This window comes from Polyodon spathula, chromosome 2, assembly GCF_017654505.1.
Source record: "Polyodon spathula isolate WHYD16114869_AA chromosome 2, ASM1765450v1, whole genome shotgun sequence".
Taxonomy (NCBI): domain Eukaryota; kingdom Metazoa; phylum Chordata; class Actinopteri; order Acipenseriformes; family Polyodontidae; genus Polyodon; species Polyodon spathula.
The window spans coordinates 78,471,239-78,488,266 of NC_054535.1; the positions used below are offsets into that span (position 1 = coordinate 78,471,239).

General features: G+C 38.3%; 1 protein-coding gene across 5 annotated transcripts in view; it reads right to left on the reverse strand.

The window, feature by feature from the left end:
• The window catches only part of LOC121301384 (protein Shroom3-like), a 121,787-nt gene that overhangs the window by 17,958 nt on the left and 86,801 nt on the right, over window positions 1–17,028 (reverse strand). For 2 of the 5 annotated variants that reach the window (XM_041230735.1, XM_041230762.1), the window contains 2 exons: window positions 10,199–10,315; window positions 5,512–5,643 (listed from right to left, as the gene is read on the reverse strand). In XM_041230735.1, coding sequence (XP_041086669.1) covers window positions 5,512–5,643; window positions 10,199–10,315 — 249 coding nt within the window. Of the gene's footprint in view, window positions 1–5,511; window positions 5,644–6,920; window positions 7,112–10,198; window positions 10,316–17,028 lie in introns of those variants that run through there. The other 3 variants (XM_041230744.1, XM_041230772.1, XM_041230753.1) reach the window with 2 other exon arrangements.

The window sequence follows — 17,028 nt, forward strand, 5'->3', positions numbered from 1 at the left end:
TCATGGGCTCCACCAACACATTCATTCGTATAGTGTTACTCTGACAACCAACAAAGTTTTGACAATACCTGACTAAACAAAATGACTCAACTTTAGCTCAACATTGTTCTGGCACAGTCTGGCATAGACCATGATAATAACAATAATCTAAGTGAGGGTTCAACTTCTTACATAAGTCCATTATATTATGTATATGCTGATACTTTATGACTGGTTTATGTTGGTTAGGTGCAAAAACATTCCCTGGCACTGGTAGCAAAAGGTTGAACCAAAACTTCTATGCATGACGTAATAACAGCTGTCATACCAAAAAGAGAATAACTAGACAAAAGATACTAATTCAATGGATGCTTTGAATTTACCTCAAGTATGGTATGTAAATAAATAGTGACATACTGTAACGAATTCTAGATTTCATGGAATCTGCAATGCTATGGAATAACTAAATTGCAGGACATACATCAAATTAAGTGTCTAGTGTTGCTTGCATCCATGACTGCTAATGTAGCTATTGCACTGGTAGGCACCCTCACTCTGAAGCATGTTTAGCTATCCAAGAGTGCATTGTTTTATACAGCTACATTCTTCCATGTTATTACATCTTATTAAATGTACAGTTCTTGTGTGCTTGTATATTACTCTAGAGGGCACATTTAGGGCATTGCTTACTAGTGTGTAAAGCAGTTTCAGATACAGTTAAGGACAGTTACCCTTAAAACAAAGGTAAGATTTGCTGAAATTCTCTGCAGATATGTCAACCATCTGAATTTACCTTTTACATATTCATAGGTAGTTGAATTGTTTAGATCTATTTTTCTACTGTAATAAATTCCCAAACTCCTAACAATTCAAAGCTGCTGATTTATCAGATGCACTACATTCACAGCCGGTATGTATTAACTGGTGCAAAATGAATGAGTCACGCCATAGGCTGCAATATTTAAATGTGAAAATTAAATGCGCTGGTGTTCTGAAACCCTCAAAATGGGCTACTGTAGCACAAACTAACAGACTAATCTGAAAAAAGCACCTCCCCCCCAAATGGGCTACCTCAATTGAACAATAGGTAGGTCATTTGGAGAGGCTATGACCCGTATTGACTAAGTGTCTTGACTTTATATTATATTATTATTCTACAACGGATAAAATCAAATAATGACAAGGATATAATGAACCAAATGTATTTCATGACGAATACAAACAATCGTATATAATGAAGCAGCCGGTATTGAGCTATAATTTCATCGTCAGGGAGATCAGAAAGGGTAATGCAGACCCTAAATACTCTCCCTTCTTTTCAGTACTCTGCCTTTGTTGTTCAGGAAGGTTAGAAGTCTGCACTCTCCGTCGTAAAGAAATACCTCTGAAAATTCACGATATCACAAATTTCACGGAAATTGTGTATTTGACTGCCTAACATGAAAAATATGCACTTTATTTCCCTTACAGTATTTTACATTACTATTCACCTCCCCTATTCATTTCATCCTTTATCAAGTAGAAGCAGCGCTACAGTGGCTGTACACGGTCCGGCATCAATGCCATGCATTTGGTTACTACGGCAACGGGGTCAAGCAAATACCTGCTTTATGATTGGTGAATGCCTCGTACTGTCCAATGACATTTCTACAAACTACTAGAAATGTACAGTGTGTATAAAGAAAAACAATAAAGCTTATGTTTGTCATTTCAGATTTTGCAGTTAACATTTCTCCCATGTTGAATACCTGTATTCTGGGATTAGAGGCAGCAAGATAGAGGCTATGGGAATAATCATTTTAATTGATGTGTTAACATAAATTTGTCATTCAAGGTTGTTTTAAAAAAAAATATCTATTTAGTCTGCTTGTTACTTTTTTTTTGCAGGCAACACAAGCAAACGTCTTGTTTTCAGCAGAAGTTTGTTGCATTTTAAAAGATTGTTTTTTTGTTTTGTTTTGTTTTTTAATAAAATGTCAGTTTCGTGGCAATCCGTGCAATTCATTGTCTCTCTTTTTTTTTAAATTGTCTTTCCTATCAGCTGCCTTCTGACTTTTTTCTTTTCGCCCAAATAAAACTAATTTGAAATCGGTCTTACCGATCTTCGGGCAATCCCCTCGCTAAATTTGTGCCTCGCAAAAAAACAGTGCTTTGGCAAAAAATGAGAGATATTCCAAAATGGCACAAAGCAGTTGCGAGACATTTTGGAATATAGCAGTTTTTTGAGCAATTCGCAAATCTGTTTGTGCCTCGCAAAACCGTCTGTGCATTCACCACCAATATAGCAACTGCACACAACAGCCAAGCGAGAATGCAGAATGATGGACAGTCCCATTAGTAATGGCATTACCCCGACAAGCTGCTACCATTGGTGTTGCCACAGTATGTACCGATATGACAGCAGACGAGACCACACAATATATCGTGCACACATACATACGGACCATTCAAATACACAATTGGCTCCATAGCTAGGCGCCGAGTTTTCAAATTAATGAACTGATAACACCACTGTTTTATTGAATGCGGACAGTATTGTATCACGAGGAAATACTATATTGGTTTCTTTAAAGGCCAGCTGATCCGACATAGCTGTATGTTTTTGAAGTAAAATTTTTAAAAAAGGCTTTGGATACGACTCGTGTGACTAGATAAAAACTGGTTTTCTGCTGTCCCAGTAGCCAGGATACACATACCGACAGACACTACCAATTGGTCAGACAAGGCATGACTGCGCAGGTTTGTTCTAGCCAGGTCATCATGCAGCATGTGGCATAGATGAGTTGAGACAATACCTGGACACGATTTGCTCATTGCTGAGCTCCTCATATGTTGTGCCGAGGCCGATGCACCTTTTCAGCATATCTTCACCTATACCAGGGTTGCTGTTGCTGGGTGTGCCTTACATCATTCACATCCACATGTCGATGGACACGCTGCATGCTACCCACGTTTCCCATTGTTGCCTGTTTGTAGTCAGTGCTGGAATGGTAGTGTGTGCAGAGTTAACGCAGTCCTTTTACAATCCTTATTCTGCACGTCACAAACCTGGTTTTGTGCTTGGCGCATACCTTCGAATATACCAGGATCACACATTTTGTCGGCCACTCCCACCGTATTCCGCGATGCATACATTCTATTTCTGCACAGCGCAGAATGGATTGTGATGCGCAAAAGGACGTTTCGAATATGGCAACTTCGGCAATTTCGGCACAACGGCCATTTGCGACACGCAGTGCGCAAACCTTTCGAAGATCGGGTCCTATGACCTTAACGCTGTCGCAAACGCTTGATACATGTGCCCCATAGTTTCTTAATTTAGCATTACTGAGTGTTTAATAGCCATGAATCATATTTAAAAAAAAACAAACAAAAAAAAAAAAAAAACAGGGAAAACCATGGAAACAATAATAATAATAATAATAATAATAATAATAATAATAATATAACCACGGAAAAACTGCAGAATGATAATGCAAAATTACTGTTTAGAATTTACCAGGGGTGTGCTACTTTTAAGAAATACAGAACCACATAAAATCCTAGAAAAGGGGGAACCAAGGCAAATGTGAACAATAATAAAAGTCACAATTAAAATAGATCTTGTATAATACTGCCAGAAATCTCCATAATGGTTCATAGAGAACGATGAACGCTTTGTTCCTAAATAAAAGAAGAACATTAAACAGTTTAGAAAATTGTATGCACCTGTCAACACTGCACTTCGGTTCACCTGTGAAAGGCTGTTTGTCAAGAAAAATATCCTAAAAATTGCTTCACATGACTACAGCAAGTAACATGCTGTTAGAAAAGATTCCTGTTCTGACCCTGTAAATGGTCATTTTATCAAAAGCCTGGGAAACAACCTCCGGATAGGGTGCGGCTTTTAGGGTTGTTTAAGTCAAGCAATTTGTATGCATACTCGTAATTCAGAAAACAATGTTCCACTTAAAAACTGTTGAACAGGATCATTGTGTTCCTCCCTGATCTATATTTGCTTACATTCAAAATGAAACCCACTCATTTCCAGCGGGATCAAGCCCCTAACTCATTTTGTAAATGCATTCTAGGTTTCAACCTAAATCAGCCTTTGTGCTATTTTACTTGTTTCATTCCTACAGTATACAAGATGTAAGAGACTGCTTCCAGGATCCCATATGTAGCTTTTGCTTTGTAATAGTAGACACTGTGTGTGGGGGTGAGACTTGAAAGAGTTGGGAGGCAGAGGGTTAAACCTGACTATACAGAACAGCACTGAAAGAAGAAAATCAAGATGTTAAATTCAAACAGAATTGATGCCTGGTGTTACCAGCACTGGCTGCTTTTAATACATTTGAAAAACTGTAAACCCATTTTACTCAAGTGCCATACATTTTTACTACTGTCCATTAGATCTTTACGTAATAAAACTAAAATACATTTTTATTGAAGTCTTTCTCATTGTCTTCATCTAGTCGAAATGTTTTTCAATTACGTTTTTTAAAGTATTACTACATATTCTAAAATTAGTTTTTTTTTATAGTTATGGATAACTTAACTGGCTGTTGGTTGCTCAATGTACTGTACACCAGTTTCAAACCGATTGTTCTCCATCACTAAAAGAAACACCAGTACCCTAACTAACTGGCTATGATCACCAATGAATACCACTGCAGTAAGCTGGAGACCTGACTGTATTTTTGTTTATTCAAGTTCTGATTCCTTTATGTGTAGGTCCTCTCTAACTGGTGAGGTTGGTTTTAAATCAGGGATTTAAAACAGGGTTTTAATTAAGGTATACCAACTAAAAGTTTTGCATTACCCTACCGAATTAAGTCGGATGAAACTTGCTTCATAATGTTACGTTAACATACTGAATTATATACAGCTTTGTAGTTTTCCATATACTTAATGAAAAACAACAAAAATTGACATTGTAACATGAAATACTGTACTATTGTGGCTTCTGGTAGACTTTTGCCATATCATTTTGTAGTTTCTTTGACTACATGATGTTAAATAAAATTATGTTCATATAGGTTTTTTTTAATTATGTCTCAATCCTAAAATTCTAGGTGATGTAAAGCTTTTGGCCATAGCTGTACAATGGGTATTCAGGATAAAAAGAATACATTCTTTGGATATTCTAATAGCTTAAAGCATCATTGGCTTGCATACAACACAAAGATAATGTAAAAAAAAACAAATCCTTTAATTCGTTAATTATAAATAAAAGCCGGAAGGAATTAGTCATCGCATAGACTTGAATTATGTTTTACATGCGAGCTAAGTTTACAAACAGAGGCCTGTATTTAATACAGCCAAATTGCAGCACAATGAATTGCCTTTCTTTTCTTCTCTTCAAGGAAGCTAAAGCTATTGAAAGACTGTATACTCTTACACAATGCAATTGTAAGTGGTTAACAATAGTATGAAAAAAAATCTGCTTTAATGCTGCTGTTTTCATTTTCTTTTTCTTCGTGCGTGTTTTTGTAGGACAGGATTAAAAGATGATTCTTTCGTTACCATACCAACAGTCCAAATCCGACTGACCTGGAAGGGTAGGTTTGGTGCCAAGGAGTGCTGATGGTGCCCTGAGATATTTGCATCATGCTGGGGTCCTGTTGGTTTTCCCCTAATTTGATTGAGTGCCAGGAGTGAGGTCGGGATGCTGGTTCACCGCGCCTGTGTACATGAATGGAACAGAATGAAGAAGGATATAAGTGCACGGAAAATCAGGTTAAGCATTTCTAAGAAGCCAGTATTTCACAGAAACTTGTGGGAAACGATACAGGTTATAAGACAGGCCAAAATTTGAAGGATGTAGACATCTTATGAATTAAAAACAAACTAGTTTAACAATCTCCTTCGAGGAGTTCATTTATAAAATGTGTTATTCTCAGGGAATATGTTAGACCATCTGTTTTGACAATTTAAACCCCTCAAAGTTTAAGGGGTTTTACCTATTAGTACTACCCATCTTCAGTCTGAAATAATCTTTACAAATAACACGGTAAATAACAGTGACGACATTATTTGACTTCAACGAAAAAATTCCATCCTTGCTTGAGTAAGGCATAATAACTCCATTTACATTATAATAAATGAACTATATTAGCCTTTAAAATCAACCAAGGATATACTGGCAGCCCTTTATCCTTTAAATGTTTCGCACACAGACAGACTCACTGATAAAAACAGATGTTGGAGTGTCAGACCCCAATACTATTCCTTTACAATGAACAGTTCATTATGTATTTAACTTAGATCATTCCCACCTGAACCCATTCTTATAGGGTTTTCACTAAACAAACTCCTCAGTGCTTTAAAAATATTAATTATTTTAGAAACACAAAATCCCCCATTTCAATTCAACCCCAAAAACTATTCCTGGAAGGATTTCTTAAATCTTTAAACTATTTACATGAGCCACCAAGAAAACAATGCAAAGCAACAGTAAAAAGGGTAATAGTAACACACATCTCCAGCCACGACTGTGAATACAAAACTAAAGCTATTAGTACAATGAATAAATAGACCACAGGTTCACCAGCAGCTAACCTATTACAATCCCTGCTGGTGCCAGTGAAGTGTATGAGTGTGGTTGTGCCTGCGCCAAGCTGACAGCCTTGGCTAAGAAACCACAGAGTGCTGCGTATCCCTTGCGATCACGATTCCAAAAAAATAGAAATATATATATTAAAATAAAGACATTAAAAGCCGCTGAATATTATTATTATTATTATATTATGTATTTATTTATTTATTTATTTTACAAATTTCTGGTTATGTAAATTGACATTTTGCCTTTCTGAAAAAAACAAACATGGTGGACTACTTGAATTAAAAAAAAAAAAAAGCTTATCCAATAGTCTTCTCAAAATACATTATTAATTTTTTTTTTATTCTACACACTTAATAATGTACAACAGATGTATAAATAAACAACATGCAGAAGTTACCTGGCTGTAAATCCCAGCATTTTAGTAATAAAACCAGTCGCTATACTGTTAACACTGTTTTCAGAGGGCGATTTACACAAAGCTCCTTGTATGAGGTCTCTCTTCTTCTTCCTCTTCAGTTTGCTACGGTAAAAAGCCCCGAGCAGCTCCATTGTGCTGTGGTGCACTGGCTTTGGTATACTGGCAACGAGTGAAGATTTAGCAAGAGTGGGCACAGAAAAGCGTCTCTCTTATTAAAACATGCAATTAACTATCATTACAGCTCATATGATAACGGATGAAGTAAACATCCTGTAAAGAGTTAAGATGTTGTCTCTGTAAAACAGACCTCTGCCTTGCCTTTTCCTATCTGAAACTGGTTTTATATGCTTATAAAAACAACACATGGTTGCAGTTTATGAAGATCACCGTGTGGTAACTGAGAAAACAAGATTTTGTACAGTTATGGTGTTGAAGACATACACAGGGGTCTGCCACACTGATAAATTAAACCTATGGATTTACAAATAACAAAACAACGAGTAAGACATTGCAAGATACAAGATTTCACGAAAGCATGTTCCAAGTTGATCATGAGTTGATAATTCCCATTCCAGCTGCTTGACTCAATTCTCTAAAAATCGGCCCAGGGATCTCACAATTTGGGATTCAACAGTACTTTACATTTAGCAATAATTACTGTGCAATACGTTCCTCCAGTAACAGATGGAAGATGGAATAAAAACAGTTGTCTCCACAGTAATGCACTTGCAGAAAATCAAGAACTAAACACACAGCCGGTATGCATGAATTATTTTTTATACCTGATTCCATATAACACTATCTCAGCATTAGCCAGCAATGCTTACAGATGTATCGCTGCGTATGGCCAAATCACATCAACAACATGTGGGGTCTCTAATAGGTGAGAGAGACAAAAGCAACGGCCAATCAATTCAATGCCTTTTGATTTGCACCTCAAAGAAGCAGACAGTCACTTGCAGGCTCGGGTGCATATATAACTCAGGGATTGCATTATAGTCAAGGGGTTCAGATCTGCAACGAAACAATGAGTCCATAATGAATGTCTCCAGTACACATAAAGTACACTGTTTTAATCACTGCTGCTGACAACTGGGTACCAAGTCAATGTGACTATGCTAGGATATTAGAAAGCATGCAGAGTGACACAATCAGTTGGCTTGGCTTAGCTACATTACTTCATTTCCCCAACAATGGTAAGTATGCAAGCTTCTCCAAACACAATGAGAAAGGTGCATTCTGCTCTTTAACTGTCTGGCTCCTTCCAGTCAACCGCCGGTCTTACAAGCACAGCAATGGAGAAAACATTTGTAATAATGTAATGCAGAAAGAATGCATTTAGATCTTTAGCCACTTCAATTGTTATTGACTTTGGTTCAGTTTACACGATTGGCATTTCAACTGAGACCTACAGCAGATGCAAGGGATAACAGTAGATCCAACAGTAATTGAACTGTACTATCAGATGTACTAGTTCTAAGCGTGCCTGATGGCCTGCTAAAATGCATTCCATTCAGCAATAGGCAACACAAAGGAAGCAAAACAGATCCCAAGCAGAGGAGTCTTCAACGTATCAAGACATACTAGACAGTCTATAGTGACTGTACTGTTGAATATGGTAATTAGAGCACTGTTAAAGTTGTCAACCAAATGCACTGAAATTGAAAAGGGTGGTTATGTTTTATTGACATGTGAGTAAAAGTCATTTTATCATATATGTGATATATAAATGAAAATCAACACGGGAATTGTCTTAATCCATTTTTGAACAGAAACATTTCAATCGATTGCCGCAGCCAATTTTATTTTATGAATCCCCCCCCCCCCCCCCCCCCCCTCCAGTTTAGGGTAACACAACCAATGAAGAGGGGTTTGGGACGAGAACGAAGGAATGCAAGAAGATTCAGTGCCGAACCTCTGCGTGACCTCCGCTGAACAGACGTGGATATTTGCACAACAAAAACTGTGACACCCAGTCCCGAAGGGATGCACTTACATCAAGAATACAGCACTTCCTGCCTTCTAATTACCCAGGGTTCCACATGTTCCTTTCTTTCTACAGACCAAAGAAGCCATTTGAGGTCTGATATTTTAACCCTATAAACGCTCTGTTCTAACTGTGGAGTGGGCCACCAGATAACACTTTAACTGCTGACCCTCGCATATGACAGTTAAAACTGTTCACAGAACTGCTACTTGCACAGCGAAATTAAACATAAACAGGCAGATTATCAAATCTTTAAAGACGTATGCAAATGTGCAACTCAGATGCACTTAAAAGCCTTTGAGTTGCTGTTTGCAAGTTACAAATTATTATTTAATATTAAAAAAAATTAAAAACAAAAACATTGACTAGAGCAAAAGCGTTTAAGTCTTTCCAAATGTTGGGCTGTTTGCTACAGTGCAGTAAAAAGCTGGTACAAAAGGAAATGGTCGGGTTTTGAATTTGTTATTATTATTTTTGTAAAGGACTGAGTTTAATCAATTTTTGTGGAGTTATTCATTCAAATACTTGTTTTGGAATTGTGAACGTTTTACATAATCTTTTTCGCCCTAAAACTGAAATGAATGTTTTAAGAGGAAGTGTTAGGTTACTTGTCCATACCTTTTGTACAGTGTCTTCATGAGCAGCTTTCTTTGTTTTTTTAAGTTTTAAAAAATGTTTATAAAAGCTTACAAGTTAACAGAAGTAGAAGGACTTGGGAGGATGGTGGGAATGACACACACACACACACACACACACACACACACACACACACACACACACACACACACACACACACACACACACACACACACACACACACACACACACGACCACAGGGTTTGGGCTCTCTGGTTGGAATTTCTCATATCTAGTTAATAAAAAAAGACAATTAAGAAAGGAGAATGCTGGTGGTAGGAATTTCTCTCTGTGGTTTACAGCTCACATTCCAGTTTGCTTCACTGCCTCTCAGTTAGACGAGAGTCACTGACCTTTTGGACGGGCTCTGTTCCATCCTAATCGCAACTCTTATAAATGCCAGCGTTCAGTGCATGTCACACACCTGACAGCAAATAAAGCCTCTCAGTTCTGTCAGTGAGGAGGATAACAGCCTGCAATAATCTGCAGCAATGACGTGGGCCATATTGGAATCTGGGTTTCTGTTCATGGTTTAGCTGATAGAACTGTCAGCCTATTGTCAAGAACACTGAGCCCTGTGTTCTTGTGAGACATTTGCTTAGTGAAATATTACTGGAGATTCTGGCCTGCGTACCTGTTTTTGAGCCGCAGTCTAACCTCTCCCGACCTGCTGTGCTGGGGGTCGGTGTGGCTGAAGGGAGGGCTGAGGGAGGCTCCAGGCTCAGGGGGTCCTTTGACTGAACACCCGTCCCTGAGGAAACACAACACGGCAAGGGCTTGACAACTCAGAACAGCAGTCTCTACAGCAGGGGTCTCCAACCCTAGTCCTGGAGAGCCCCTATCCTGGAGGGTTTATAGGTGTCTTTATATCATCAGTGGCTAAGGATCTGCAACACCTGTTAATCTTGACTAATTAAGCAAATAATTGGTTCAATTAAGTAACTGAGAGATTGGTTGAAATGAAAACCAGCTGCCACAGTAGCTCTCCAGGACCAGGGTTGGAGACCCCTACTGTACAGTACTGTATTTGCAACACATAAATATATCTACTCTGCTGCTACCGTAGGGAGCTGTGGCAGGGCTGAAGCCCTACACATGTAAATAATATGTTTTCTTTTGTTTGTAAATAAAATGTGTTTAATTTGCAAAATAAAGTTTGTGCTAGATATGGCAGGGCTGGGAGGTTATAATTCCCTCCCTGCCCAATTGAACTTCATGTGCACCATGTGGCCAGGTGTTGATTGACTAACTGACTATCAAATAACCCTGGCCACTTGCCTTTAAAAAGGGTTTCAAATGCCAGTCCTTTGTTCTTGGTTCCTCACGACTGCATGTTTGAACCAGGGTGAGTAAACAAAGCAACCACTCGGGATCCCGTTGTGTGTTAGCCGGGGTCCGGGTGCTCAGCACAGGGATTCCTTTAGGGGATTTTAATCCCACCCCAGTTTATTTTGAGTGTGTTAGGGAGAAGGTTCCTGAAGCGTGACCTCCATTTTAGTGAGAGCAGCGCTCAGTCAGTGTTTGGTAAACGTTTGTTTATTAGCTGTGTTTTGTCCAACCCTTAGTAGCATAATTCAAAATCTCTTAACCACCCCTGAGCTGTTGTTTTGGTTTTTATATTTTGTAAAATTAACCTGGAGTTTTGTCCTTTGACAAAATAGACTTAGAGTAAACACTTTCAAAATAGTTAAATTAAAGATCACTGACCTTTGAAGCTATGCTTTGACAGTCCTCAAGAAATCCCAGCTACAGAATGAATAATTTCAACCAGCTTTAAAGACACCCATGATATAGTAGCTAAATAACATTATTTCTAAAATAACAAACCCACTTTTCCACTCCAGGAAAGCTTACCTTTTAACAGTGATAGAGCATTAAATATTCTTATTTTTTATACTGATTTTTAGTAAGCCACAACAGTCTTTAGCAAAGCAGTCATAGGAGGCTGGGATTAATCAGATTCTATTGCTTTTGCACGGAGGTGATCAGTTTGGGGCATTTTGCCTGAATCCCAGCACATGTCACATGGGTCCCCTGAGAAACAAATTCTCCTGCAGCAAAGTACTTTTTGTACCAGTTTGTACTGCTTGTGCCCTGACTCAGCTAACGTGATGTTAGCAACTGAGACTCTGTTTCAAGACACAGTTACAGTTTTTTTTTATTACAATCAGCTGTGTTAATCACTCTGAAATTCCTCAGACTTCCCCTCAGAACAGAGTGTTAGCTTGACTGCTACAACTACTCCTGCAGGCAGAAGGTGTAACCGCTAGAAAGGCTGTAGTATGCCCGACAACGCGATCTTCCCTGGAGTCTAAAATATATATCAGACCGGTATCTATATATAGATATATCTAGATATATATATTATATATATATATATATATATATATATTATAATATATATATGTATATATATTATATATATATATATACATTATTGTGTAGGCTACATTATTCAATTAAAGTGAAAACAAAATATCACTACCTGTATTTAAAAAAAGTTTAATCATTACAGAAAACTTCATGGCTTTTACAGAATTCTCTCTAAGCACAGGTCAGGGTGTTGCAGTTTGCTATTTATGTTCACTATAATAATATGAAATAATGCATGTCAAACAGGGTTGAGTTGGAAAGGGGTTTATAGCTAAACCCAGTAAGAAATGTTAGGCATGCAGTAAAGCTTGATACATGTTCTGGTTGAGTTTGTGTTTGTGTTTTTGCAGCACTATTAATTCACATGATTGGGTGTTTAAAGTCATGGAATAAGCTCAGTTTAACCAACAGATGTAGCTTTTCAATGTCTTACGTCAGCCTGAATGAATTTTTTAAACGACGGGAGGAATATTCTAAAAATGCATTTGAATCCAAAAAGAATATTGAAGTGGAAATATGCAGCGTCAATTAAGGTTTTCTGCTACAACACAAATGTGGCCAATCCCTATGCATTAGGTATGAAATCCACAATGCAATGAATTGGCCTGACGTTTGTTACTTGGCTGTCATCACATAAATTTTTTGAAGTGACAAGAAGTCCCCCCCCACCCCCAGTCCCCCGTCCCCAAAACTGCTATACATCACATTAGCAGTCAGCAGCCATAGAAAATGCTTGCTTTAGTGACATTAGGAGCTAAAAGGATTAGGCAACAAAGAAACAACTTTGAACCCAACTCTGTTAACAAGAGGAAGGTCACGCTGGGTTTGCACACAAAGAAGGGCATCCCATGTTACCGACTGATTGATGCCAAGACACCTTGTTCGGTGTTACCACACAATCACACACTCGCTTGTGCTCACAGGACTTGACTGTGGGAACCCTAGCTGCTGTCACGATGTTGTGGGTTACTTTGGTACTAAATAAGCATGTCAGTGACATGCCCCCCCGCTATGACTGTAAATTCAAAATTAGAGCCATCAGTAATACAAAGAAGCAGATTACCATGATCTTTATCCACTGTATGAAATACAGACAGAGGGGTGGATGCCTACATACACCCCCAGATTCCCACACTCTTAATAACTTAAGCAACTTTCATTGTACCATAATTGGTGAAGCAGTTCACTACATCCAAAGCTCATGTGTGATGTCCAGTTTAGGATAAAAAATATAAAAGTCTGTGGCTATGTGTCCGGCTGACAGAGAAATAGGGTCAGATCAGAGAAACCTTTTCCTAACATTAACCTTAACCATAACATTAACCCCAACCTTAAACCTCTGACCCATCAAACAATTCATTTTAAATTTCTTACTGCCTGACATAGAGTACTCTGTAGTGGCAGAACTATATGTCTCAAACACCCATAGACTCTTTTACAACTACTGCAGGATGGATAGATTCTTCCAATATAAAAACCACAGCCTTTCTTTATGGAATCAAGATAGTAAACACTGTCAGAGCATTCCGAGGGATGAAAAACCCAAAATGTACAAAAAGTTTGCTTTATCATATCAATACATCTGTACTCATAAAGCATCAATGCAATTCATTAGTCTGTTGTGAAACTAGCAAGCATATTGTAGATCGCGAGGAACAAATCCTTAAAAAAAGCGTCAATAACGCTGTAAATGGAAGTTGTGAATCTCTCCAGTCCAGGTACATTACTTACTCTAGAGATCCATTACAAAGGTAACCTTCCCCCTTCTTTGTTTATTATTTTTTAGTAGTTTAGCAGACGCTTTTATCCAAAGCGACTTACAGAGACCAGGAGGTGAGCTATGCATCATAACTGCTGCTGCAGAGTCACTTACAATAGGACCTTGGTTTTACGTCTCATCCAAAGGATCTTTTATTCTCAGAAGCGTGATGGTTCCTTTGATTGACTGGGCTGAGCTGGTGACAAAGGAGTGTTCATAGTACTATAGAACTTCAATGAGTTCCAACTTCCAAGGACCCCAGAGCTGCTTGCCCTCAGTCTCTTATTTAGGCTTATTCTTAGAAGCTTTGTTCATCAAAAAAGTAGTCCCATTCTGCCCTTGATCTTGTCGAGCTCAGACACTTGACTCTTGATCATTTGAAGGCATATAACTGTAATGTTAGAGTCACTGCTCTGTTAGGTGGAGCACAAACAATACAAACATATGTGATTTGCATACTTCAACAGTGGAAACTCTTTTAAGACAAAGTAAACTACATAATATATCTCAGCTCTGAACTGAAAACTGCTATGGTATTTTAAATAGCCCATACATCATCACTCTGCCTTTTCATGGGTTTGTAAACCACTCATTTTGAAAACTTGGAGAGCAGCAAATTGAGCTGACACATAGGGTATAATGTGGAGAAAATAAAACATTTTAACCAAACTGAAGGTCTCATCTGTGACTGTGTTGTGTCCCTGGGGAAATGATCCATTCTATTGGTTTTTATGCATCAACACTGAAACCTGAAATCCTCAGGCTAAGATTCTTACAAATCAGACATTTTCCCCATGAAAAAGACAGGGCTGTCCTCTCTCGCCTTCACTATTTGTCCTCGCTATAGAACGTTCATGGCTATGATACATCATTGGGGTTCAGAAATTGGTCAATTGTGAGATATATAGCCACAGTGGAGTTAAGTATACAAGTTGTATATGCTAAGTGCAGACTAAAGAGACTAATGAATAAGTGGGGGGGTTGTGTTATATGAATGTAAAATTAGTGTAAATTGCATAACAATAAATACAAAAACAAATTTAAATAAAAAATAAAATAAAAAATATTCACATTTTATTAATTATTATAAAACATGCTTGGAACCTGTCCAAGCTTCTTTTGCTCAGAACACAATCCAACAAATCCTGCTTAGCCTTGTCAACCATGTAAACCCAAGCCTCTCAGTTTAACACCCACTTGAGACAAGAGACTTAACCAGGATTTGAGTTCATGTAGAGGAAAACGGGAATCCTGAAACCTGGCATGGAAATTATGAAGGAAAATGAAGTTGGGCTTTGTGTGGAAGTGAAGACTAATCCTTACTTTGCCCCGGAGGATTAAAGCAAACTAAGACGGACACTCCAGTGCACAATTTCAGTCTGCCAAATCTGCGCTATATATATTTAGAAATCTCGTAATTCTGTTTGCCAGTGGAATACACTGACACAATATGTTTGAAATAACAAGATGGATGAGAGGATTAAAAAAGAGCAGAGCAGAAGCGTTTTGTTTGCTTATCTGGGCAGAAGTCTGCTGTTGATTTGATTCATAATTCTACAGAAATCAAAACATGAAGTCTGAAGGGATCAATCCCCTTTCACCTAGACACTGATACGCAATGAAGTCGGCATCCCTTCAAGAACCCCTACTACACAGTAGCATATAGACTGCTATACTTGGAACCTGACTGGCTGAGGTTTAGAATTAAGCAATGCTAACCTGAAGCAGCAGGCACTGCATGATGGGTAACTGGCTGCAGATACAGTGAAGCAGGAAATAAACAAGACTTTAAATCCATTTTTCTTACTTTACCAGATATAGTCAGTTAAAAAAAAAAAAAAAAAATTTTACCCACATTTAACAACTATTCCAGAATTGGTGTAAACTGGTTTAAAAAAACAACAACATCAATAAATTAAATTTTTACCCGGTCTCGATGGCTGGACAGACTCTGCCTTTTTATACTGTTATGTTTTGCTTGTGAGCTACAAGTTTGTTTTTAATGACATATTTACTTAGTATTAAATAAATACATTGTTTTTTTTGTTTTTAATTTAGTTGTTGCCAATTATTTTTTACCCTGGTTTTCTCCCCAATTTAGAATGCCCAATTATTATTTCCTTATCCTGGTTCACTGCTGCAACCCTGCACTGACTTGGGAAATGCTGGCAGACACATGTGTCCTCTGAAACATGTCCTGCCAAGCTGTCTTTTTTTGCATTGCAGGTCTACAGTGGAGCCACCAGTGCAAAAACACAGATCAGAGTGGCTTCTGCAGCAGACCTGCAGGTGCCCTATTGACCACAGGAGTCTCTGGTGCAAGGTGAACCAAGGATTACCCTGCTGACCTGAGCCCTCTGCACCTGGGTGTGTTGGCCCCTGGGAACTCCCAGCTATGATTGATGATGGCATTACCTGGACTTGAACCAGCAATCTCTAAGCTATAGGGTGCATTCTGCACTCTATGTGGAGTGCCTTTACTGGATGCACCACTTGGGAGCCCCCCAAACACATTGTAATTCCATTCAGCATGGTAAAATTGTAATACTCTGACCTGGAGAAGAACGTATAGTAACACTACTGGCACAAGGACAGGTAAGGGAATGCTGCTCCTTGGGGAGTATTGAAAAGGAATGACGGGGTTCATCAGTATGTATTTATTTACTGTGGATTAGTCCTGGGGATTACTTGCATATCAATAGGCTCACATAGACAAACAGGAGTAGGCTTTAAGAAGAAGCTTTATTTGATTCTCTCTGTGCACCTCTACTGTGTCTTTCTTCTTTAAGGATAGGAGACGAACCATCAGCCCACTTGCAGAGCAAAAGCACCCCCCCTAAACACAGCTGGAGTGACATTTTTTTCACTGGTACTTTGACCAGTCCACATTTATTCAAACCAGAGCCTTTTCCAGCAAAAGCCCAGTATCTAATGCATACCTCAAACCCATCTTTAATGGGATTAAATTAATAGGCCATCAGTTTAATGAATTCAATAAGAATGTTAATGTCTACTAACAAGAAGCTTAGTGACTTCCTAAAACTGACAGATTGGATTACACGGAGATAGGGGTTTACTGAATTGATCTAAAACAGTGGCTGATCCTTTAAATCATTTAAATAAGGCCATCCATGTCATTCTGTTTACAGAATATCACTATTACAGTAATATCCATTGCATAGTCCCAATGTGGAGTTCAATATGGAACACTGTTAAGCAGGTTCTATCATTGATGTGTTCTCTACTTGCATATCGTTATATCATGTAAGGTAAAGGCAATGATTTACTGTGAGTGCCGTGAAACGGAGCAGATACTTTCTCCGTGATTTACC